This window comes from Nicotiana tomentosiformis, chromosome 11, assembly GCF_000390325.3.
Source record: "Nicotiana tomentosiformis chromosome 11, ASM39032v3, whole genome shotgun sequence".
NCBI lineage: Eukaryota > Viridiplantae > Streptophyta > Magnoliopsida > Solanales > Solanaceae > Nicotiana > Nicotiana tomentosiformis.
Genome location: NC_090822.1, coordinates 118,168,947 through 118,194,569, shown reverse-complemented (window position 1 = coordinate 118,194,569; position 25,623 = coordinate 118,168,947). Strand labels below are relative to the sequence as shown.

At 33.9% G+C, this 25,623-nt stretch overlaps 3 protein-coding genes across 10 annotated transcripts; 2 read left to right on the top strand and 1 right to left on the bottom strand.

The window, feature by feature from the left end:
- Positions 1-397: 397 nt before the first annotated feature.
- LOC104098125 (pentatricopeptide repeat-containing protein At5g38730) lies at positions 398-6,947 on the top strand. Of its 7 annotated transcripts, none has more exons than XM_070188081.1 (4): positions 398-505; positions 1,458-4,924; positions 6,427-6,471; positions 6,571-6,947. In XM_070188081.1, exon 2 carries the CDS (start codon positions 1,624-1,626, stop codon positions 3,394-3,396), a length of 1,773 nt encoding a protein of 590 aa, XP_070044182.1. In that variant the 5' UTR covers positions 398-505; positions 1,458-1,623; the 3' UTR covers positions 3,397-4,924; positions 6,427-6,471; positions 6,571-6,947. The 7 variants fall into 7 exon arrangements, with proteins under 7 accessions (XP_070044182.1, XP_070044181.1, XP_070044180.1 ...); XM_070188080.1 differs by having other exon boundaries at positions 6,416-6,471; XM_070188079.1 differs by having other exon boundaries at positions 1,458-4,929; positions 6,416-6,471.
- A 519-nt stretch (positions 6,948-7,466) lies between these two features.
- On the top strand, positions 7,467-12,199 carry LOC104098124 (uncharacterized). Its single transcript, XM_009604789.4, has 8 exons — positions 7,467-8,154; positions 8,279-8,372; positions 9,887-9,954; positions 10,144-10,190; positions 10,488-10,594; positions 11,358-11,407; positions 11,547-11,629; positions 11,711-12,199. The coding sequence occupies exons 1-8, from the start codon at positions 8,104-8,106 to the stop codon at positions 11,823-11,825; spliced, it is 615 nt and encodes a 204-aa protein (XP_009603084.1). The 5' UTR covers positions 7,467-8,103; the 3' UTR covers positions 11,826-12,199.
- Positions 12,200-15,328: 3,129 nt separating this feature from the next.
- Positions 15,329-22,359, bottom strand: LOC104098123 (calcium-dependent protein kinase 8-like). 2 transcript variants are annotated; one of them, XM_009604788.3, is made up of 9 exons: positions 21,946-22,359; positions 20,482-21,019; positions 19,631-19,754; positions 19,397-19,540; positions 18,513-18,665; positions 18,278-18,393; positions 17,943-18,110; positions 17,267-17,497; positions 15,329-15,872 (listed from the first exon to the last, which is right to left on the bottom strand). In XM_009604788.3, exons 2-9 carry the CDS (start codon positions 20,995-20,997, stop codon positions 15,717-15,719), a joined length of 1,608 nt encoding a protein of 535 aa, XP_009603083.1. In that variant the 5' UTR covers positions 20,998-21,019; positions 21,946-22,359; the 3' UTR covers positions 15,329-15,716. The 2 variants fall into 2 exon arrangements, with proteins under 2 accessions (XP_009603083.1, XP_018626972.1); XM_018771456.3 differs by lacking the exon at positions 21,946-22,359 and having other exon boundaries at positions 20,482-21,035.
- Positions 22,360-25,623: the final 3,264 nt, after the last annotated feature.

The window sequence follows — 25,623 nt, the reverse complement described above, 5'->3', positions numbered from 1 at the left end:
TTTGGTGAGAAACAGTTTGTGTTTGGCTAATTAATTTGAAAAGCACTTTTGAGTAGTAATTAGTGTTTGGCCAATCTTTTGAAAATTGCTTCTAAGTATATTTTATCAAAAGTGTTTCTCAAAAAAGTGTTTTTAGAGAGAAGTTACTTTTTTCTGCTTCTCACAAACTACTTCTACTTCTATTCAAAAGCATTTTTTTCTATCTAAAAACTTCACCAAACACCTCAATTTTTGTCCAAAAATACTTTTGGCCAAAAAAAGCACTTTTGGCCCAAAATAAAATTTGGCCAAACAGACTATCAATTTGTTCAATAATAAGCTAAATTTAGTTATTAATTATTTATTTATTTTAAATTTATTAGTCATGTACCTTATAAAAAAATTACTTAGCTATGTACTACTCGTGTGAGTGTGACTATAGCAACCAAAAGTGTACTCGAACTCGGAATGATTTCGAACGATTCATCACTCTCTCTCTCTTTTCTCCGGCGAAATCAAACTGCAGGTAACTTTCTCTCTCTACATTTTCTGCTTTCTTAGCTTTATCATGACAAAAACCCTAATTCCTTTCTTTAATTGGCTTTAATGGCAGAATCCGAATTCTTGAATTTTTGTTACAGTGATCTGTGTATCTACTCCTTAGTTCTTAGTTTATAAAACAGAGCCTCAAAATTCAATCTTTATTGGTACTTTATGATTTTCCTAATTTGAATTTTGCAGTCATATATATATATATATATATATATATATTCACATGTCCAATTCCTAAGGACATTGGTCCAGAACAGCTAGAAGAATTTTAGGACTCCAGATGAATAGAAATTCTGTAAGTTAATAGTTAGAAATTGTAGTGTAGGACCTAAAATAAGGGTCACTTTTAATTGCTGGAAGAACTTTTCAGCCATTTACTTTTGGATAATAAAATAGAAAAGAAGAAAACAAAGATATGTGTGTGTATGCGTGTGTGTGTGCATGTATAAGCATATTAGTGGATTAGGTGTAAGGCATTTGTTTTGTGTCTGAAGAATTGGTTGGTGAACCAAATGCTGGCTAGACATCTATATGCGGAAGTTGCTTTGGAGGAAATTTGATAGGCTCTAGCGAATAGCGCATAAATCAAGCGCCAATCGACTTCCAGTAGTTTGTTTTCACGGAAACTTACCAGCGTAACCAACCAGTTATAGGTGGACAGAAATAGGTGCTAGGAGCTATATGAACATATCTATACTTATAGCATGGGCCGTTTCTTTGTACCAAAAAAAGCCATTTTTGTTCAATGGGTTGGCGTAGGCCGTTGTCCTTTTAGATGCAGGCTTTGAATTCATTATATCGTTACAATGCTTGCTTTTCTGTTTATGTCTTCCTTTTTGGTAGTTACTAGTAACTTTTTGTTTACCATATCTGAGTTCTTACTCTGAAGTTATCTTCTCTCTATGGTCATTATGTTACTTTTGCAGCAATCATCGATGAGTCTGATGACTGATATACACTAAAGTCGAGAATCGGTACTCAATAATTTTTTTCCGCATCTTTGAATCGCATAATGATTTGAGCAAAAACTGCAAGAAACCTTGGAAATCAGTGGGTGTTGAACTTTGGGTTGATTCCTTATCTTTATTATCCATGGCCAGCCTGGTTCGTGCAAATGTTGAAAGTGAAATGGTCAAAGCTGTTGCTGCAGCTGTCCTCAAGGGAAACTGGGACAATCTTTTGAAGCCTAAAATCGGTTCATTTGTGACTTCCACCACTATTAGTCAAGCCCTTCTTGATATATCACAATATTGTTTCTCCCGTTCATGGTCATTCTTTAAGTGGGCTGAATCAGTTCCCAATTACAACCATTCTTTGCAATCTTCTTGGACTATGATTTACATACTCACCAAACAAAAACACTTCAAAACTGCACAAGATATGCTTCAGAAGGTGGCACGTAAAGACTTTTTATCATCGCCGACAGTTCTGAATGCCCTTGTGTCCTCCAATCAGGACAAGGATGTGAACTCGCATCTTTTAAGTTGGTTGGTTATTTTCTATGCTAATTCAAAGCTACCTCATGATGCAATTCAAGTTTTTGAGCATATGAGGGTTTGTAAGCTTATGCTCCATACACATGCTTGTACTACCCTTCTGAATTCATTGGTGAAGGATGGGTTGACTGATACTTTATGGAAAACTTACAAAAAGATGCAAAAAATGGGGGCGGTTCCAAATATATATATCTACAATGTGCTTATGCATGCCTGTTGTAAGTCTGGTGATGTAGAGCAGGCTGAAGATTTGTTGAGAGAAATGGAGTTTAAAGCTACACTTCCTGACCTTTACACATATAACACATTGATATCATTGTACTGTAGGAAAGGCATGCATTATGAAGCTTTGTGCGTGCAGGATAGGATGGAAAGAGCAGGAGTATGTCCTGATATTGTAACCTATAATTCCTTAATTTACAGTTACTGTAGGGAAGGGAGGATGAGGGAGGCTTTGAGGCTTTTCAAGGAAATTAAAGACGCAACCGCTAACCTGGTTACTTACACTACATTGATAGATGGCTATTGCAGAGCCAACAGCGTTACTGAAGCTTTGAGATTGAGAGATGCAATGGAGGCAAAGGGTTTGTATCCAGGAGTTGTCACTTACAACTCAATTCTACGGAAATTGTGTGAAGAAGGTCAGATGAAGGATGCAAATATACTATTAAATGAGATGAACGAGAAGAAAGTTGTACCTGATAATGTGACATGCAACACTTTGATTAATGGTTACTGCAAGATCGGGGACATGAGATCTGCTCTGAAAGTGAAAAATAAGATGCTGGAAGCTGGTCTAAAACCTGACCGCTTCACTTACAATGCTATGATTAATGGATTTTGTAAGGCAAAGGATATGGATGGGGCCAAAGAAATTTTATTCAACATGGTTAGTGTTGGACTTTCTCCCAGTTATTACTCGTATTCCTGGCTTGTGGATGTTTACTGCCACCAGAATAATGATATAGCAGTTCTCTCATTGATAGATGAGTTTATAAGAAGAGGTTATCTTGTTGACTTATCCTTTTATAGGGCAATAGTAAGGAGGCTGTGCAAGAGAGGTAGAATTGATAGTGCTGAAAAGGTTTTCCACATTATGCAAACAAAGGGAGTGCTTGGAGATAGTCTAGTATATGCTACTCTTGCATATGCTTATTTTAAAGTAGGGAAGCTTGATGCTGCTTCATATTTGTTAGACGAGATGTACAGAAGAAGGCTAATGATAACTCTCAAAATCTACAAAAGTTTTAATGCTTCGTACTCTGATGAGAATAGCCTTTTGGATATGTTTTGGAGTAATGTGGTGCAAAGAGGTCTGATTTCAAGAACCGTTTACAATGACATCCAACAACTAAAGATACAGTCTTAGAAACAAATTGGCTGCAGAAGCCTTTGATTCTTGAGAGATGGTTATAGTAGCTGGATAGTGTGACATAAGCATCAGCACTCTCTGTTATTTGTTATGATTCTAATTGTTTTGCCCTCACAAGCTCCTATTGGAAATATGACGAGAGCACACACTGTCAACTTCTCTCTATCATAAACTTGTGATTCCAGGCTAGAACTATTTATGGAAAAGTCTGCATATTTCTTAGTTTCTGCATGTCCAACTATTGGTCCGGAAAGCACAAGGAACAAGGGATTTATTGGATGAAATGCCATGTGGAAAGGTTGGTGAACAAACAGCAATGATTATAGGATACATGCAACATAATAGGGTGGAAGTTCATTGGATTTTTTTTTATCAAATGACTGTTCGCGATCGGTCAAAGTGGACAGGATAAGGGCGAGAGTAAAAGAGTGCAAAGCAGAGAAACTACAATGATGCAGTAAACATTAGCAGCATTTTTTCTCTGAGGGGATGATGACATTAGGCGACAGGCAGTGGAGATTCTACGATGGATATTATTCATGGGCCTGCCATGAAATCAGTTTGTATTACAATTGAGCCATAAGCATGAACTGAAATGCATTCATGAAATCTTTTTGATTTGCCAATGTTGATGCCTAGTATTCTCTTGATTCTTGAAATAATATCAAGGTCTGACAAGACTCTTGGTTTTTAAGCGAAGGCCGGCGCATTCTAACAGGGGTTAAGTGATGCACAGATGCATTCATATGGTGGCCATCACACGAGATCTTTATGTTAAGACGTAGAAGATGAATGATACAAAAACAGGAGATGTTTACAGAGTTATTTTCTTTAAATTGTAACCAGTTATTTTGTACCATTTCCTCTGATTAATGTGGCCAATTTAGCCATAAAAGTGGGTTGCAAAGTGAGGAATTGCAGTATTTTATTGTTGAGAGATTTGACAAGCTATAGCTTGCTGGTCAAGAGGAGGAAGATTGAATAAGATTTTATATAGCCAGGAGTATTACTGGAAAAAAATCTGTATCAGTGTATCCAATTTAAAAGCGAACACTTGTTTAGTTTACAACTCATATTTAACGGGAAAAAGATGCACGCTTTTGGCAAAATTTAAAGGATTAAAATTGCTCAAGAATCTATATATCTATATAATTGAGGGCCCTTAAAAGTGACGTGGCATCTGTCATTGAACAGGAAATGGGTTTATCTATTATATCAGTTTTAAGGGCTTTCCTGTCTTATTATTCCGCCAAAAACTAAAGGCTCGGTTACAGAAAAGGCATCACTCACTCAAAATTCTCAGGGAACCGTTTCGAAATAATTCTCACGCATTAAATTCTAGCGGACATAAATCAACAATGAACAGAGTCTTTGTCTTCATATAAATCAACAATGAACAGAGTCTTTGTCTTCATATATCTCTGTATTAAATTCCTATTTCTATTTGTCTATCTCAGGCCTTAGAATGGTTGAGAATTCAGGAGAAGATATAAAAGGAGGAAAAATCTGATGTGTAAAGATGATGGTAAGGTAAATTGCAGTTTTTTTCCTTTTTTGTTTGCTATGAACTTTTGTTGAAGAGAAAAGACATGCTGAATAGGGGTAGAGAAATATTAAAAAAAGAGGCTAAATAGTGTATTTCTTCCCACATTTTGCAGCATATTTTTATGTTGATTATGAATCAAATAATTTTTCTTTAACTATGAGGCGGTGATAGAAAAATCTTTGTCAAGATATTATTCTGTCAATTTTTAAGAATGGGAAGAATATTTTAGGTATATATCAGTGCCTAATATAATAATAATAATAACTATTTTACTTTTCTTTTATCCTTTAAGACTGATTTTTCGATAATCGGTTGTGTTCCCTTTGCATCTCTGCTTCTTCCACTGGTTCTGTTCATCTCTTTCGGCTTTGCTTCTGCCTATTGCAAGAAGATATTCATCAAATCTCATGTGACAGTGGCTGATTATGTTATACTAATGTATTTTCTGATGTGTTTATTTTATTTCTTAAATGATGATTAATCTGGAGATTACATCTTTTTATTCATTTAACATATCTAACTCAATTTTGAGCGAGAACTCATAAGTATTTTATAGTGATTTTCTGTCTGTTAAATGACGTTTGCATTACAGTTGGTTTATTGTAATAGAAATTATGCTTTGTCAAATGAGTAATATAAAAATATCATTCTTGCAATGATTTGTAAGACCAATATTATCGAATAGCTAAAATGGGCATCATATTCGCTTTTCAAGGGTATCAACTTAGAATTTTAATTTTCGGTCTACCATCCAATTTGAAAACATGATTGATCTCTTTTAATGTGCATTTACTGACATTACTCATGCTGAGTCATGTTCTTTTTTAGATCAGTAATGAGAGATGGAGGCATTTTTCCTTGAAAAAACTTAATTGAAAATATCTGATTTGTTAGGATGCTTGTCTATTTTAATTTTTAGGAGTAAATTTCTCATTTTCTGCCTATGATCCTTGATTTGAAAACTATTGAATACTATGTTACTGAGTTCATTTGTTAAATAATTATTTTGCTAATTAAAACAGAGTTTGGTTAACCCAAAATTTACGACAGTAGTATTTGTATGTTTTTGAAGTTTGAATGCAATATCATTATCTTGATTGCTTCACGAATTACTATGTCATTTTTTATGAAGAACTTGGATGTGAATTGAATTTTCTTTTATTGAAAGAGAATGACTTAACTTGCAAGTTACAGTATATGTGTAAAATAATATAATACTTTGTGAATGACTATGTGATTGATTATTTTTCTAAAAAATTTGTGAACCGTCGATAGAGAATCCATCTACTATGGCTCTATTATTTGAGTACCTAACTCTAATATGACAATTGTTTCTTTACCTTCCTGTAGACACTTGTAATTGTGGGATAAAATTTTTAATGCGTATGAATTCTTATATGTGCAAGTATTTACAGTTTTAAAAGTGATTTTATGTTTATAAGAATTCTTTGTATCGTATGTAACTTGTAGAGGAGTTGCAGATAGCAGTGACTAAAGTGGAACTGTCGAGACCAATGAAGATTGAGGTACATGATTGAAACCATATGAAATATTTCGAAGGTGTCCTTTAGTACATAAATCATTGTTCATCTCTTAAGCATGAAGTTATTTTATTGTATCAACAGCTTTTGGTAGTTCTCTGCCTCTCTCATGTTGGGTTCCTGAACTCTGCGATATAGTATATCTGAGCACTTTTTGGACAAAGCAACAGTCCCTAAAAACTATCATCCTCAAATCTTTTCAAGTATTCAGTCTCCCTTTAATATATTGCTTGGGTATCAGTCATGGCCAGCTTGCAGCACCAAAGAGCCTCGGGATAGAACAAGAATTGTTCACATCATATGATGAGGTTTACAGCAGCTTAGATACATGGGTTTGCAAGAAAATCTTGTGAAGGAAACCTATGCCTGTGGTTTTGAGAATTCATTTACTATTCAACATATGGCTTTTCTTCTCTTTTGCAAAAGTCTTGAAGTTAATCAACATGCACAATCTGGAACTGGTATATAATTTTATGCTGACTTTATAGCATTAATATTTTGATACAATATATGTTTCGTTAGAAAAAGAAAATAGTAGTCTTAACCAATTTTGAAACAGGAACATGAAGCCTCTCACCATATGGTATGTTTGTTTGCTTATAATATAATTTTTTAATGTTACATAGTGGCTAAATTTGAGGTAAAGTTGCAAAAACGTTCCGAAATGTATTTTTTTTAATTTTAGAAGAGGATTTTCTTTCATCAGTCTATCAAATGTGTTAAAAGTTTGTTGCACTTGGCATTCAATTTTCATATGCTGAAGAAAAGAAAATTACGCACGAGATTATTGTAAAATTTGTTTAGCAGCATTTATCTTCCCTTAAATCTTTTAGTCTCTTAGACTTCAAAGGAAACATAATAACTAAAAAAATTACCAATATAACAGTTATACGTTGCCTCTTAATTTTATAGAATATTTACACTGTAATGGATTTAACATCCCATTTTAGTTTCCGATAAAATTAATAATTACAACTATATTAATAACCATAACACTTATCCGTGTTGTCTGATAAGCTTTTCACTATAAAATGAGCATTTAACTTCACCTCTTAAATTGAAAGAGGTGTTCCTCGAGAACCATGTACTTTTAAAACTAAATAAGTAGTGAATGCTTTATTTATTTTAATTAGATTTTCTGTTAGATTTTTTTCAAAAGTTTTTTTTTATGTTACATCTTGCATTATATAATATGTTTTATTTTTGGCAGTATAAGTAATTTATTTCCTTTGAATCAACTAATATAAAACAAAGATGTTTGACAGCGCGAAGCGCGGCCAATTAACTAGTATATTTAAAATTTAAGGGATTATGATAACCTATTAATTAAAGGGAAATTATACTCCCTCATTTTTTTTCCCTCCATCTTCTTTTTCATTTTATTTTTTCACAAAATAAAAATAAAAACTCCATAAGATATGTGGAACATCTCGCCACCTCACCACAAAAAAAAAATGAAAAGGACAAACTAGTTTTTCATAATTTCGCACTCTCCCAAATCTCCCAATAAATAATTGGGGGTTTAGTAGGGCTTTAACTGAAGCTGAATCTGAAAAATTGAGTCCAAACCCGACCCGTGTTCCATTTCTCTCTGGTGTAACGGTGAACGATCAGAAAATGGTCGGCTTCCATGTCATCCGAATCGCCCGTCGCTTTTCTCGATGCTCTGTAAGTCTCTCTCTCTCTTCTTCGAATGGTGTTTTTATTTGGTTTTTAATTATGTTCTTTATGCAGATATTTATATCAAAGCATATTAATTGAGTGATTTCTGAAGTTTTTCTGTTTAATGTAGGCTTTTGGATCATTTTTGAAAGTAGGGTGTAGGAGTTACAACACAGCAACGAGGAATCGAGCTGGGGTTTTGTTTCCATCGAATTCCTTAAATGGTATATGGCATTTATAGGCTTATTTGTATTTGGAGTTGTTCAAATTTTAATAAAGTTATTGCCTTTTTGTATCTGGGTTTTGCTGGGGTTTTTGTTTCCATAGAGTTCTTTAAGTGGTGTATGTCATATCTAGGCTCATTTATATATGGGTTAGTGTAAATTTTGGTAAAGGTATTGCCTTTCTGTATCTGGGTTTTGCTTCTATCCTTCTATTGGATTGTGTGAACCAAAACAAGAGAGTGGTTGCGAACTTGTATGTGAAAGCTATTTAGTGGCCAATTAGTGTTGTCCTAGTGGTGCCAATTGATGCCAATTTGTGGTCTACTCATGTTGTATTTTTGCAACTAGTGTGGGTTAGAAGTGTAGAACAATGAGGTATCGGGTTCAAATAAAGTTATCCGATACATTTGTTGGGGGAGGTAACAGGTACCTAATAGAATACTTGAGGTGCGAATAAGTTGTCCCGCTCACTACCGTCATAAAAATAGGTCTGGTACTGGTGAGTAAATTTTGTAATTGTAAAAACTTGTAAGTATACTCCTATACTCGACTAAGAAGAAAGAATAAAAGTAACCCAAATAGTGACACCTCCCTTGCTTCGAGTATCGAGGAAATGGAGATTGTTTGAAGATGTTTGAGGAAATAGGTGAGAAGGGAATGGAGAGGGTTAAGAGGGATTGTACTTCTTGAATTTGATGGAGTTTAGGGAGAGATGTGGGTGAAGGAAAGCTCTACTTTTCTCACTGCTCAAATTTGGCAGAAATGTACCTCTTAAATGGGACTTTTTGATGCTGCTATGTTTTAAGATAGATTACGTGCATGGACTCGTGTTTCCATATGTATCTGATATTTACCAAGTTCAATTATACAAGCAAGTTCTGTCCATATGAAGTGCTTGTACCTATCTTATACCACTTCAGGATAGGCGTGTCAAGGGAAATGAAGTGTTCAGGAAGCATGGTATATATCTCTTCATGTTTAATTGGTAGGCTTGGAAAATAGATTTGAATTGAACGTAAAAGACTATTCTCTCTAAGAGAGACCTAATGATATGGTGATGTGAAGTGTAAATCGATTTGGCATTTATGTTAACAGGATTTATAAAAATGGAAAGGAAGACATACACCTTCGCTAGGAAAAGTCTTTTGAGGTGAATACAAAGTTTCAGTTACTAACTTTATGGTGTAATTGGAAAAAATGTAAATGATATAAGATGCCATGACGGATTTCCTTTGCTCTCTGCATAGCTTAAAGGGACAAGGATCTCTTATAACATTTTTTATATAACCAACACCAATTTGGTGCTGTTTCCCTGAATAAAATCTTTCTACTTATTAAAACATTACTTCGAAAAATTAGGAGGCTAGTGCAATGAAGAATGAACTTGAAGTTTCTTTTCCATACATCTAGATATTATGGAAACCCATGTTTCAGATATATTAAATTTTCATGGGCTTAACTTGTTTCATGTTCTAAATTACTTTTTTTTTCTTCCTCTTGTTGATGTATTGCAGCACTGCTAGCTTGTACCTCAGGGACATCACATGATCCTCTGTCGAGATGTCATTTTTCGCGGGTCCTGGTCAGTAGCTTTGGTAGATAGATGTAATACAATTTTTCGTGGAATTATTAATTACGAGGCTCCTTAGCACCCAATCCTGTTTGGTTTGGTTTCTTTTTCGTTTATCTCTTTCTGGGAAACAAGTGTCTTTCTTTGTAATTTCATCTCTTCACCTCTTGTGGATGACCTGAATTTCGTTTTGTGTTTCAGAGGCATGAACAATATTGCACTACTGCAGGGAACGAGGAAAAGCAAACGTAAGTTCTTCCAGGAATTGTTAACACCGTTCTCTTGTCTTATACCACTTGCTTTTCTCCTTAAACTAGGAAATAGGTTTCTGTAAACTGGATATACATATATGGTGCTAGTCACCATTGCCTTTATGTAAAAGAGAAAACTAAATTTATGAACATCTAAAGGGCAACTTCAGTCTGCTATGAAGCAGAGCAGTTGTCTTTGACATATAAATTGACGGAGAGTGTCATTGAAGTTATTGTGGACCTCTTCTTTTTTGTTCGCCTCAAATTTTCCATGTTCTTTGCTTGGGCTTGCAGAATATCAGTAACCTTTGTTGACAAGGATGGAGAAGAGAAGCATATCAAGGTCCCTGTTGGAATGTCTATGTTAGAAGCTGCACATGAAAATGACATCGAGCTCGAAGGTTAGCCTTGTTGAGGCATGTTAATTCTTATATTTCTAATCAATATTGGTCATCCTCAACCAAATTAATATAGATTTTCAGGGTGATGAGAAACCTTTATGAATCTGGTCATTGCTTTCAGTTACTTAGTATGCCTTTGTTGGGGATGATGTTGTGATCTATTATCTGAAAAAATAGAGTAATTAGATAAAACAATTATCTAAGTTCATCTTTTGAGTCTTGGAAAAAATGTGAAGGAAGTTCCTAAGTTTTTTCCAAGTTAGTGAAAGTGTACGGTAGCTCAAAGGAATTCACAAGTAATACCGGGAGCACTGCAAGTTTTCTCATCTTCATATTGAAGATCCGGTGAAGCAGTGATAGTGATGGGATGAGTGTGGGAATGTGCCTAAAAGCTGGCAATGCATCTCTGAGACATCCTCTAGAGAGTCAATGCCACTGAGCTCTAGCATGGGAAGAAGCATGGTGCCAATGAAACGGTAGTTGGGCATATTAGACATGTGCTAAAGTTCTTGCCAAATTATGGTCTAATCTATCTTAATTTTATTTTTAGACTCTTAATATGAGCAGCCTCCTTTACACAGATGTGATTAACGTTACTAGATGACACATCTTTGACTCCCTACAATTATTTAGGGCACTGGGACAAATTGTATGCCAACACAATTTTGGGTGTTTCTGGTGGAATTTACATTTCTTAGCATATCAACCTTTCCATACCTTGTTGTCTGTCAAGTTTAACCAAACAACATTGGCTTTGATGCAGGAGCATGTGAAGGGTCACTTGCCTGTTCCACCTGTCATGTGATTGTTATGGTATGTAATCATATGATTAGGCCAATGCCGTAAACCCTTCCACCTCAGCTGGGGCTTTCCTGGGTCAAGAATCCATTTGAATGTTGTGATCTTGTAACTGAGCTACATTTGTTATCTGAACTTCGACGACTTTGGACAGGATGTGGACTACTACAACAAGCTAGAAGATCCAACAGACGAAGAAAATGATATGTTGGATCTTGCTTTTGGCCTCACAGAGACGTAGGTCCCTTCTATTCGTATTACTTATCAGTTACTCTAGTTTCTCAAGCTTCTCATATGTTCTGCATTCGTTGTCTGCAGGTCTCGTCTAGGTTGTCAAGTAATTGCAAAACCTGAACTTGATGGACTTCGGTTAGCTCTTCCTGCAGCCACAAGAAACTTTGCTGTTGATGGCTATAAGCCGAAACCACATTAGAGAATCTCTAACATGGATAAAAGATTACTGGTGGGATCTGCCAAAAATCAATGCCAGTTTTGTAGTCCTCTCACAAGTGAGTGTATAATAATACCTTTAGGGTGAGTATGGCATCACATATTATGCTGGAAATTGTGACCAAAGTCAGCTGTTGTTTAGACATTTAGTCAAAAGAATTGATTGATTATTTATTGATAATATCTCAAGGCTCGGCTCTTTTTTTTGTTGGTGTATCTTTTCTCTAGGTTTGCATTTTTGACATTGGTTAAACAGTTGTGCCAAATCAGCATAACGAAGTGTCTTTGTTGTCATTTCAAGTTGCATCAATCTACAACTCTTGTATGATTTATTATGTTATATTTTTCCTTTTATTATTTGCTTTATGTATATTCTAAATATGAGGTGCAGTGGTGGTTAGGTAGTTGGTGATTAGGCAAGATGATGTATCTCTTTTTTTCTTTATTTAAATTTGGTTGTTATTTGGTTGCAAAAATGCAGGGTAAGGCTATGTACAATAGACCCTTGTGGTCCGGTCCTTCCTGAACCCAGTCCATAGTGGGAGCTTAGTGCACCGAGCAATTTTTTTTTTTTAATAAATACGAAACAACTTTATTAATTCTGAAATAAAATATCATTACATGAGGAGTTGGTAATTCTAAACTAAGCAACTCCTAAATCATGAGTCGGGGAGCACCTTCCAGTGGAGTATAAAGTAAGGTACTTAAAAGTAGCTTGAGGAAGGTATTAATCCTTCCAGATAAACAAAAGCAATTACGAAAATGGTTAAACGACGAAGGAATTCTTTCTCGTCCTAATTATGAAGTTGACTAACTGATTTTTGTCATTGTTCAAAGCAGCTCTTACCTTCATAGATAAAATGTCAGCGCCCGTAAAGAAAATACAGTAGAAGAAGTCTTCTTATATAAACTCCAGTGAGTCTGCAGTGCAATTAGCTTCCCTATAACAGTGTGAGAAAATGAAGCAGCCTTTCTGCCTTAGCTCTCTAATATGTTCTACCAAGTGAGCAATCTGCCAAGGTGTTCCAGCATGAATGTTTATAGCATTGATTAGGACTAGGGAATCAGATTCAATTTTGACCTCCTTGTCGGGACAAGCGGATCATTTATGATGAAGAGGATGAGCTTCAAGAGAATGATTCGGAGTTCTTCTAGAGTGAAACCATGCAGTACCAGACACGAGATAGATCTTCCAAAGAATAAGGCCTTTTTTCGAATAAGCCAATTCATTTGGGACCCTGCAGATCCACTCTTTTTCCTATTCAAAGGTCAGCCCCTGGCTCTGTGTTTTCACATCGAGAATTATTCCTAGCAGAAATATTCTCAAGAGCAGAAAGGTTGTAGTGACCTTCATGAATGAAGTCCATAACTGTCTCTTTTCCTTTATTAGGGTCATTTATAAACTTGACTAAGGAGCCATGTTCTGACCAATTATCCCACCAGAACGAGGCCCTTCCATTAAAAAGTCTCCACTTAATATGTTTCTTAGCCTCAATCTTGATATCCATCATTCTTTTCCAAATATGGAAATGACCAGGTTTCCATAAAGAATTCTTTTCCAACAGGTTTCCACCTGTTGTTATTATAGGAGAGTAATTGAACGATCCAAATTGCAGAAATAAGAGTTAGATATCCGAATGTAAAAATCAAAATTCTTGTCTCAAGATTTATCCAAACTTATTTATAAAAAAATAGAATAATTCAAAGTCTTAACTTAAGATATAAAATTCTTTAATTATGTTTATTTGCTGGAGAGATTTGAATCTTCAATCCTCACCTTCAGGGAATCAAAGAGAAAGATTCAGGGGATTTTTATAAAACTTACTCGAGGGAAAGAATATCTAAAATTTACTCTCCTATTTAGGTTAATAAAAATACATGGTTTACATTTGTTCCATGATTTTACCTAGTTTTCCTCACAAACAATAATGCTATCTCTCGTAATCCACTCTTTGGGAGAAAATATTTTCGACTTCATTTTGATATTATTGTTATTGGAGTGGTAGGTATAAGAACAGAAACAACTAAGAGAACAAAAATTAGAGTATTTTGTATCTGTCTCATACATTTCTTGATTCGACCTGACATTATTAATTTCACATTAATTTTTTTCATCTTTTGGGCATCAAGCCTTAGGAGAATTGAGTATCTAGAGTTGGGCAAGACTTGCACCTTTATTAAATATTATAGGTATTAGCATGGAACTTGCCAATTTATTATATTGATGAAATGCTAGCATCTACCTTACAACAACAACAACCCAGTATAATTCCACTAATGGGGTCTTGGGAGGGTAGTGTGTACGCAGACCTTACCTCTACCCTAGGGTAAAGAGGCTGTTTCCGATAGACTCTCGGCTCCATCCCTCCAAGAACTCCCCACCTTGCTCTTGGGATAACTCGAACTCACAACCTCTTGGTTGGAAGTGGAGGGTGCTCACCACTAGAACAACTCACTCTTGTCTAAATGCTAGCATCTACCTTAAAATTTTAAAATATTACACTTGTTATTGACCAAAAAATAGACTTCAAACATCCGTCCACTAGCAAAGGGCGTTCAAATTTTGAACACTCTTATTGAATTTTCTGGCTTCGCCATTAATTTTAAATATAATGAGTAGTAACTTTGACAACGAAATGAATAAATTAGATAGTGGTCCTTATCACTGCAATGCAAATTTACCAACAAGACTTCAGTTAGGTGTTACATTCATTCAAGTCTTGAATAAATATCAACCACTAGTCCAGTAGAATATCTTACTAGATGCAGTAGTTAGTGTACTAGTTGCCTAGGTATATAATCCAACTAACTCAGAAACTTAGACAATGAGAATAATTAACACCTACACATAACCTCTTAAATGTATATCAATAACTAGTCCAGTGGAATAACCAGCTTTTAGGCAGGTTTCAAATCAAAATATATAGAGACAAAATGTTAGATGATTTATATCCATCAATCTAAGTTGTGGTGAGCCGGATTATCTGGTACTTGTGTTGGTGGAAGATCGCATATACAAACAACAACATACTCTGTGTATTTCCACAAGTGGGGTCTAGAGAGTGTAGTATGTACACAGACTTAAACACTACCCTGCGAAGGTAAAGAGGCTGATTCCGACAAACCCTCAGCTCAAGGAAAGCATAATCACGGCAATAATGTCAGAACTAGGAAAAGAGAAGCAGTAACAATAGCCAAAAAAGTAGAAGATCGCATGTATATGGTAAAATAGTTGAAGTGCAAACAAGCTAGCCCAAAAATTATCATTTCTCAAATAAAGGAGAAGAACCTGATTTCTACCTGATATGGGTATTAAAAGAGTAGTAGATTTAACCACAATATCCAGTAAGAAAAGAAAGAGAAAACCCTGCTCTTACCTGATACTAGTATATACTACCTAAGTTCAACAACAACAAAAAAACAACTAAAGGTAAATAGAATGTTGCTGTGCTAACATCTAGTTTTTCAACATTAGGAGAGTTGCAATGATATAATCAATGACAATGAGCCTTCTTTTTGTTAATTTTGCTTTTGATAGTATGACAATGAGCTTTTAACAAATCCATGTATTTACAACAAGGCAAAAAAAAAAAAAAAAACTCAAAGATTCTTTGTTAAATGCTTTCTGCTTTACTAGGGGGTAACAAGTTGCAGAATTAGCAAAACTCAAGATTGCCTAAGGGGTAACAAGTTGCAGACCTCACCTCAATATTCTGATATGCCAATGATGGAGCTCAGACGGGAGGGCAAAATTTTCGAGTACAAAGTGAGAGAGGTAAAGAAGAATTTCATACTCAATAAAGAAAAAAGGGAAATATCCATAAAATGATTTCCTTTTTTTCCTCTTTTAACAATTCTTTTCTTCTGCATTTGTTCATTTAGCCTCGTTTCCAAGTTGTAATGAGCCGTCCCTCATCAATTTTAAGCTGAGACTATTGAAACGTTCACGAGAATACTGTCTCGATGCTTTTCTCCAATCCGTTCCAGCCTTCATCATTGCAGCAAATTCTTCGTAACTAATGCGACCATCCTGTAAGGTGACAAAATGAAACTGATGAACTTCCAAACTGGTAACCAAGCTAAAAGCTGAAAATCTTGTATTTGCCACATACTTCAATGCCATTTAGTAGAAATGAAGGAACAGAAGCTACAATTTTAAAAAGGGTAAAAAAAAAAAAGGAAAAAAACTCAACTTGTTCCGAAGTTCCAACAACACACTTAAACTTTGTGGGAGACCAATTACCTCTTTGGTTCTTGTCCAAAATGTATCTACCGCAACCCTAAGACGCCACGTCACATAGAGAGTGTATTACCCTCATAATGCGCGTGAACGGAAAAAAAAGGTCAAAATAATGTGTTGTAGCATTTCTTTTATCAAGTATCTTTTCCTTTCTTTTTTTTTTTCTTTTCTTTGTCTTTCTCTTCCTTCCTTTTCTTCTTCCCAGGTGATCGAAAAAACTAAAATTAACTCTTTTTGTTTCTCTTCTTTTTCTTCTTTCCTTAGCTATCACTCTTCTCAAAGAAAAGGAAGAAGGAATCTTAAAGAGAATGAGTTTGATTTTGTCTTCGTTTTTGTTTGGTGCAAGTATAGTAGTTTCTACTTATTTGAGTTGTTTGATAGGAACAGATGATTTTTTGTATTGACTAGAGTTGTTTGAGTTGTCAGAAAACTAAAAAAAAAGGTAAACACCATTCTTTCCAATAAGAAGCTCTCTTCATTTTCAGCGGCTGGACAACCTTAAATATGTAAAATCAAGCGATCTTTTAACACGTAGCAGCGTGTGCTACACCCCCATGTTTTCATTTGGTTATATACCTCTCAGGGTGATGGAAGATACAATTTTGACAGTACGTTGGGTAATAGGTTTCTTGGAACTTAGGACAAGTCGAGGGGGTTATTTATGAATAATTCATTTAAAAAATAAAGAAAATCGCAAACATCACCCAATTCAAATGGCTAGAGTTCTAGGGATCTGTGAAATCGCAAGGCATATAAGATCCTGATTGAGCAGCAGGGAATGCAAAAATATCACAACTCTTAAAGGGTCATGGTCAATTCTTATCGTCTTCTTTCGATAAATCTGGTCATGGTCAATACATATGTAGTAGAGAAAGCAGTTATAAAGTCAAAGTAAGAGCATATGTGGTGCTCTTTAGTCTTTACTGCCATAAAAATGCAAGATAGAATATTGTTTGGGTTTTATGACTGATAAAAGCAAAGAAGCACCAACTCTGAATAAGAACTCGGGGTCAAGAGGGATCTTCAAGATCAGGCTTCACTAAGATGTAACATCAGCTTAAACTACATTAGTTAAAACTTAAATTTATAGATCCACATGCAATGAAAGATACATATTTGTATGACAAATATATGAACTAAGTACCAAATCCGGTAGATGCATATGAATCGACACAAATACTTACCTTGTCAGTGTCAACATCATGCATAATGGCATTGATGACTTCCTCACTGTTGCCATCATCCTCATCACTCAAGGCACTGCGCAGCTCCTCGATTTCTATGTAGCCACTCTGATTTCTGTCAAAAAATGAAAACGCTTTGTGCAGGTGCTCATCATTTGCCATTTTCCTTAGATGAACCGATACAGCGACAAACTCCGCGTAATTTAAACATCCATCTCTATCAACATCAGCCTGTAAAAGCGAATAGAAGATAAAAGAGGGAACAATTATAATAATCACTCTATCAAAGAGCAAAAGAATCCGAGAGTAAGGAATTTCTGAAAAACAATAAGAACCCAATTAGGTACGCAAAGAAAAGTGAGAGGCTTCTCTTATGGCTAAAGACAGATTCACACTGAAAGTCATCACAGCAGAAATAAAATAGTAGTTTTGTTGGTTCAACTTATGCTGATCTAATATATATAGAATCAATCATTTATAGATATTATATAGCAAGTTTAAATATTTAATCGTAATGCCTGCCTTCCTTTCTAAGCTGAAATCTGAAAATTTTAAAGAGATACGAAGCGGACTGTAGCATTAGGTAGTATTAGTAACTTGATTTGTATGATATATTTAGCCCTTTAAAGTATAAGAAAATCAAACCAGGCGAAAAGAAAGGCATGAGAATGCTTACGGCTTCCATGAGAATCTGAAGATCGGCATCAGGAATCTGATGGCCCAGCTTTTGAAGACCAATTTTAAGTTCTCCAAGGTTAATCTTGCCTTTCTTTCCTGTATCCATCTGGTCAAATGCTTCCTTCATTCCAGCCACTTCCTCCGCTGACAAAAACTCCGCGATAACCTGTGCATGCAATGAAAGAAAGCATAAGATTGAGAAACGTTTATGAGAAAGCAGAGAATCTTCGATCATTTGGGCTTCAAACATTAAGCATATATGAAGATATTCTTTTGAGATAGTGCAGAATGCTAAGAATATGTATATAACTGCAGGGAAAAGTGTATATTTACCGTTAAAGCTCTTTTCTTGAGCTTGTTCATAACTGAAAATTGTTTGAGCCTTGCTTTGACAGTCTCACCCAATGAGACGTTTGGTGCTTTCTTTATATTTTGTAACCAAGTATGCTCTGCATTCAAGTATATGAGCCAAAGCCCAAAGAAAAAGTCAGTAAATTAAACTATGAAATAGAGAGAATAGACAACAAGCGAATGAAAGTATAGCATCTCAATGACTAACAAAAATTACCAAGAACTTGCTGAGCTGTGAGCCGTCGAGTTGGATCTGGATCAAGCATCTTCTTTACAAGATCCTTTGCATTATCAGAAACCTTAGGCCATGGATCTCTCTTGAAATCAACTACAGAGCGAATAATTGCTTGGGCGACTCCTTGTTCAGTCTCTACACATATTTGGAAAAATTTAGGCAATTTTTGAGAAAATGATAACCGAATTCATAGCTAGAGGCACAAAGTACTGACTATCATAGTAAAAAAGAAATTTGATTTCATTGGTTCAGATTAAGGGTGGCAAACGGGCGGCTCAGACCGGATATGGGTGGGTCGAAAACGGGTAATGCAAAAATGGATAAATTATCCGACCCGACCCATATTTAATACGGATAAAAAATGGATTAACCGGCGGATAATATGGATATCCATATTATCAATGACTTCTTGCATATGATCATTTTTTAGAGAATTCCTAGTCTCCCAAACTTGAGGAACCCCCAATTTGAGGCTTTACAAATGTAAAAGTTAAACCCATTCACGAGATCACATTGTCTTAATATCCACTGCAAGCTTTACAAATGTAAAAGTTAAACCCATTAGTTATCCATTGGTTATCCATTTTCGAAGTGGATAATATGGTTCTTATCCATATTTAACCCGTTTTTATAAAGTTCATTATCCTGCCCATTTTTTAATGGATAATATGGGTGGATAACTGTGTTCTTTTAACCATTTTGCCACCACTAGTTCAGATAGAGGTGAGATTCACTCTTGTAGTCACTCTTCCTTTTGACACTCTCTAATTAAATAGTCGCCAACTTCTAAGAAGTTGCCTAACCCAAAACATATGCACCAAAGTTTGTTACATGTTACAAAAACAAGACAAATAAAAGAAACAGACCTGCCCAGAAAGGTGGAACACCGCAGAGAAGAATATAAAGAATAACTCCAGCACTCCACACATCAACCTCCGGGCCATAATTGCGTTTTAGGACCTCTGGAGCCATGTAATAAGGACTTCCCACTATCTCATTAAAGTGTTCCCCTGTTAAAGAAATAAAGATTATTCCAAATATTAACCTTTTTTTTGCATGAAAAAGGTTCAAACACACTGTAACATTACTGAGTGCATTACCAGGTTTAAAAAACACCGACAACCCAAAGTCAATAGCCTTCAGTGGAGCTGTTTCTTTTTTGTTACCAAAGAGAAAGTTCTCGGGTTTGAGATCACGATGCATTACTCCATGCCTGTGACACATCTGCAATGCCGTTGAAACTTTCCATAAGTAGAACATGATGGAGGAGCAGACATTGCTTGAGGAAACATAACTCAACGAGAGAGTAAAACTTGACAATAGATCTATGTGCGACCACATAGTTTAAACTGTATAAAGTTGGGATAATCAGCATTCATGTTAGCTTCGGTTACCATCCCTTTTATGATAACAGTTCAAACAACTAATGTAGAAACATGAACTTTTTAAACACATTCCATAAAATGAGTCTTTTCTCTATTGAAAAGTGTCACATTTGGAATCCTTATCAAGAAATTGAGTCAGTTCGTTCTATTCTGTCATTATGTAAATTGAGCTCTCACATTATTATGTATTAGACCATAATTGCTTCCGTATATAAACTACAGTTTTAATAACTCTGTTAGCAACAATTTCATAACAAAAGATCTCCACTTTAAATATAGAATGTAGTAAAATAATTGCTATATGGTCAACATGTGAAATGAATCCAATTAAATGGTAAGTGCTAATTCACAACAAATTCATAAATCTAAGCTTCAAACATAATATTCAGCTAGAACTTTCAATCTGCTCACAAACAAGAAACTTCAATCACAACATTCCTTTCTTGTCTAGTTTGATATCTTCAGTTGAAATTATCGAACTCAGACTTCACTAAAATAATCCTGAGTTAACAACACACAATACATGAAATATATGAACAAGACTGCAACAACTTGTAAAACTATACCTGGACAACTTCGACTATAGTCCTCATAATACCAGCTGCTGCTCTCTCTGTATAGTGTCCTCTAGCAACAATCCGATCGAACAACTCACCACCCTCACAAAGTTCCATCACAATGTGCACTGCGCTATCATCCTCATAAGTATCCCTTAAGGTAACAATATTAGGATGCTTAGGCAAATGCTTCATAATCTCAACCTCTCTCCTAACATCATCAATATCTACAGCTGTCCTAAGTTTCTTCTTCGATATCGATTTACAAGCATATTTCTCCCCTGTGTCAACATCAGTACATAAATATGTAACCCCAAATTCCCCTCTTCCGAGCTCACAACCAAGATCATATTTTTCATTAATATTGTGCCCTGTTGGATCTTTTAACACAACAAGCTTGTTTCCATCACCTTCAGCTGATGATTGAGTTGCCCCATAATCAATAGCAAAAGGGTTTGGTTTGTTCTTCTTCTTGTTCTTCTTTTTCTCAGAAGATTTACCAGGTGTCACACAGCAATTTCCCATAACAATTTCAAAATATCAAATCCTGACAAAAAAATCAAGAAAACCCAAAAAAATTCAGTCTTGAGCTAGAATCAAATGTTATATTCTTAAAACCCAAAAAAAATCAACCTTGAGCTAAATATGAACTAAAATGTTATATTCTTAAAACTCATTCTTGAGCTAAATATGAAATAAATGTTATGTTCTTAAAACCCAAAAACATTCAACCTTGAGCTAAATATGAACTAAGTTATATTGTTAAAACCCAAAAACGTTCAACCTTGAGCTAAATATGAACCAAATATTATATTCTTAAAACCCAAAAAAATATCAATCTTGAGCTAAATATGCACCAAATGTTATATTCTTAAAACCCAAAAGCATTCAACCTGGAGCTAAATATGAATCTTAAAACCCAAAACATTCAACCTTGAGCTAAATATGAACCTAATGTTATGTTCTTAAAACCCAAAAAAATTCAATCTTGAGCTAAATATGAACCAAATGTTATATTCTTAAAACCCAAAAAGATTCAATCTTTAGCTAAATATGAACCAAACGCCATACCCTTAAAACCCGAAAAAGTTCAATCTTGAGCTAAATATGAACCAAATGTTATATTCTTAAAACCCAAAAAATATAATCTTGAGCTAAATATGAACCAAATATTATATTCTTACTTCTTTGCCTATAAAAAAATGAATCTAAACATCAAAATCTGAGCTTTAAGATCAAGTTATTCAAAGATTGATGCAGATTCTAACTTTTATATTCAAAACTTGAAGAAAACAGATAAAAGATTGGATTTTTAAGAGATCTTTTATAATTTGGACACATTATTCAAGATTCTGATAAATCTAATTACTTTTTACAAACAAGAAGAGAAAAAGATACCCATATACAGGAAAACCCTCAGAAACGACAAAACATTAAATATAAATAAAAATGCAGCAGAAAATAAAAACCAACCTGCAGAAAAGAAGGTTTTTTTTTTTTGGTTAGTTCTATCTGGATTTTGGTTTGTATGGAGATAAAATGAATTAAAAGGCAAAGACCTGAAATGAAGAGTAAAATGATAAATGAGAAAAAGGGGTAGTTGTGAAATGAGAAAAAGAATGTGAAAATGGGAAAAAGGTTTAATTCAAGAAGGTGTGAAAATTAAATCCTCCATTGGAGAAGAGAGAGTCAAAGCTCTTTTTTACAGAGACTTTTCTCTCTTGGAACCCCATCTCCTGCCTCTCTCTCTCATTTCTCTATAATTTTAGAATATTTTCTCTATTTTGTTTTCTAATTATTTGGAAAAAAAATAAGTGTAAATAATTTTTTTCATATTTGAGAATTTGAAACTTAAATTGTTATAAAAGACAAAAATTGAGAGCCTGAGAACCGGGACTCATTGACATGTTTGGAAGTCACCTTATAATTGTGCCCTAAATTATCGTGTAAAACTTTAATCTTAGTTGTTTTGTGCCCTTTGCTAGAAAATATTTTTTTAAAATTGGAATTCTATCTTAACGTGATAAATGTGATGATCACTACTCACTAGCAAACGTGTAGTCATGTTTTTTCAATTTCAGCCAAACGATTAGTCAAATTTTTCCTAGGTAATCGCGATATGTTATTCAACTTCTAGATAAAAAAATATATTTTTAGAACTCTTTAATATCATTCTAGACATTAAAAATATGTTTATTTTGTGTTTGATTCTAGTCCAATTTAAATCAACACCTATGCAAAGAAGAGAAAAAGATAATAAAGCTATTAATTTGAAAAGGAGTAAGGTATTCCTTTATTTGTAGTGTTTATTTGAATCTTTAGATCTATCAATTTATCAAACAGAATAATGAGACAGAACAACTCTTTCACTTTTGTACTTTTTTCTGATTTTTCAACCCTTTCTGCTATTGTACCTCCCAAAGAATGCGACAAAACCTTAACGTTCAAGAGAATATTCAATATTTAAATAAAATCAATTATTTATAGATAATGTTTTTTTTTTTTATGATTTTGCATTTTTTTCTTTAACTTTTTCGTAAATACATTTTTTACCATAAATATTTCTCGTCTTTTCACTTTTTTTCCTTTTTTTTTTCTTTTATTTGTGGCACTTTACAGCCAGCACAATGTCTATTATACAGACAAAATGTTCAGGGTGAATGCCTGGAAAATTGTCGTGGGATGCTTTTTATTTCAAAGTTTCAATAATGAGAATTGCTTTTCTATTTAAATTAGTATGATTTAATATAAACTTGTTTGTATATCTTAACCGGTTAAATCAAATTTTTTCGTTAGTAAAGTAAGTTATTTACTACATTAAAGGTGCTAGTTACTAAATTATTGCTGTGTATAGAGTTATTTGTTTATGTTGGTCATCATAATATAATTATATAAGCAAGTACTGAGAAATTAAATTTACAATAACATCATATTTAGTGCAATCCCACAAGTAGGATATGAGAACGATAATGAGTACACAGACTCTATTTCTATCTTGTATGAAGTAGAAATGTTATTTCTAATAGACCCCGGGTTCAAAGAAGGAAAAAAGCAAGTTTGAGAAAAAAATTGGTAGTAAAGAGGTCATGTTGGAAATATTGGAGAGAGAAAAAAACAATAATGACAGCAAAATAATAAGATAGTCGACGCAAAGAAAACAACAGGTAATATAAAAAAAATTACAAAATATGATAATACGAGGATAATTCTAGTACTACTGATACGTAGAAGGGCGAGCAGATAAGGTGCTCCAAACCGTCACCGTGCTGAGAAATTAAACTTATTTTGATAAAATAAAAAATGAGTTTTGACACTACAAATAGAGTTTGATAATTTACGATAATACGTGTATAATTTATTTTGAATCGAGTAAGGAGATCCACTCATTTTGGCCAAATTTTTAAAATTTTGTAAGATGAAAAGAATGATTAAACACCTTCAATATGCATACTATTACTCAGTTAAGATACGTTTTAACTAGTTCTAAAGTAGAAATGGCACCAAATAAATAAAGAACAAGGAAGAATGATCGGAAATTAAAAGATTAAAGAGAGGAGAATAAAAAAATTAAAAAAATAGATGACTTGAATATCTAATTTTGTTAGAAATTAAACCAAGATTAATTAGTATTCGTAAGTTGTCTATGATTTGGTATTTATTAGTTTATTTAATTCACGTCTAGTAGATTTGTTTACCAAGTTTATATTGAAATAAGTTTTGTTAGTGTATCCATATTTAGATTGTAGTATTATAGATATGGGTGTTGCTATATAATTTTTAGAGGTGGAGAGTTAGCTATAATTTAGAGAGATTCAAGAGTTAGTGAAGAAAAAGCTTCATACCTCGTTCTCTTTCTAGTATGATAATTTTTTTCTATTTAACCTTTGCTGAATTACTTTACTTGTGCCTAAATTATTCTTGGATTATTTCAGTCATTTCAAATTTTACACTAAAATTTTTTATAAAATCACAAGAGGTGACATGGTTTTACTAATAGAAATAGGAAAAGAAAAACAGATTGCAGAGGGAAATTAGATAAGATCCTTCCCACTAAATATCACTTAAAATTATACCACAAGTTATGATAATGCAAGGTTACATTAAATAGGAGATGTATATTAGTATGACTTAGTGATAAGAATATTTCTGAAAACATGTATCATGTATTCATTGGTTGGAGTGCAAACATCAAGCGCGAGTAATTTTTTATTTTATCTTTGTTCCAATAGAACAAACTCACATGAAAGTGTTATACTACTTTTTTTATTTACAAAACTACGTAGAACGAAAAATAAAATGGATAACCAAATTTTTATGTAAATAACCAAATGAGCCGCCAGATTTTAATTGCTATAGAATTAGGGTAGACGACTTTGCTCTAAGTTAATAGGGTAGACAACCAAGTTTGGAAAGATTGTCAACAAATATTATAATCGTTTGAAAAGTTTGGCAACAAATTCATTGTTTAAAAAAAAAAAAAATAATAATCGTGAAACTTATTGTCCAAATATGAAGGAACTTGAAAATATAGAGTCCCAACTACTTCTATTTATAGTTTGTCAAAACTTCTAGAAACACACCAGAAAGAAAGCTTTTGAAATAATATATACTTATTTGTCATGATTGACCAAACTTTTTATTTTAGTTCGTCAAAGATATGCCCTCTTTTCTTGTATGACAAATTTTATCAATTTTAAAAAGTTCAAACAAGTGAGTATACAATAACACGATTTTCTTATTTTTTAAGTTGTTTGGTAATATAAATCACACAATTATGTAGTTATTAATTAATTACTTTTTTAAGAGTTTAACTTTGTTATACTTATAATGTAAGAGAATTTTTTCATTATCATATCGTGTAAAAGATAACTATATGTAATTGTTGCAATAAGCGTAATACAGTAACTTGAAAAATAAGACAGATAATTAATTAAAGCTTATTAAATTGCATTGATAGATAAAATTAATTACACTATCAACACATATAAGTCAAAGAGTGCGGTTAAACATCGAGAAAATTCGTAGAGAAAACGTCGAAAAAATATTTTTGACCATTATACCCTTGGAAACTCCATTTGCGCGTGAAAGGTATATGATGCGAGTGAGAAAATACATCCCAAGATTCTTTTTTGGTGGAAAGGATCCCGATAA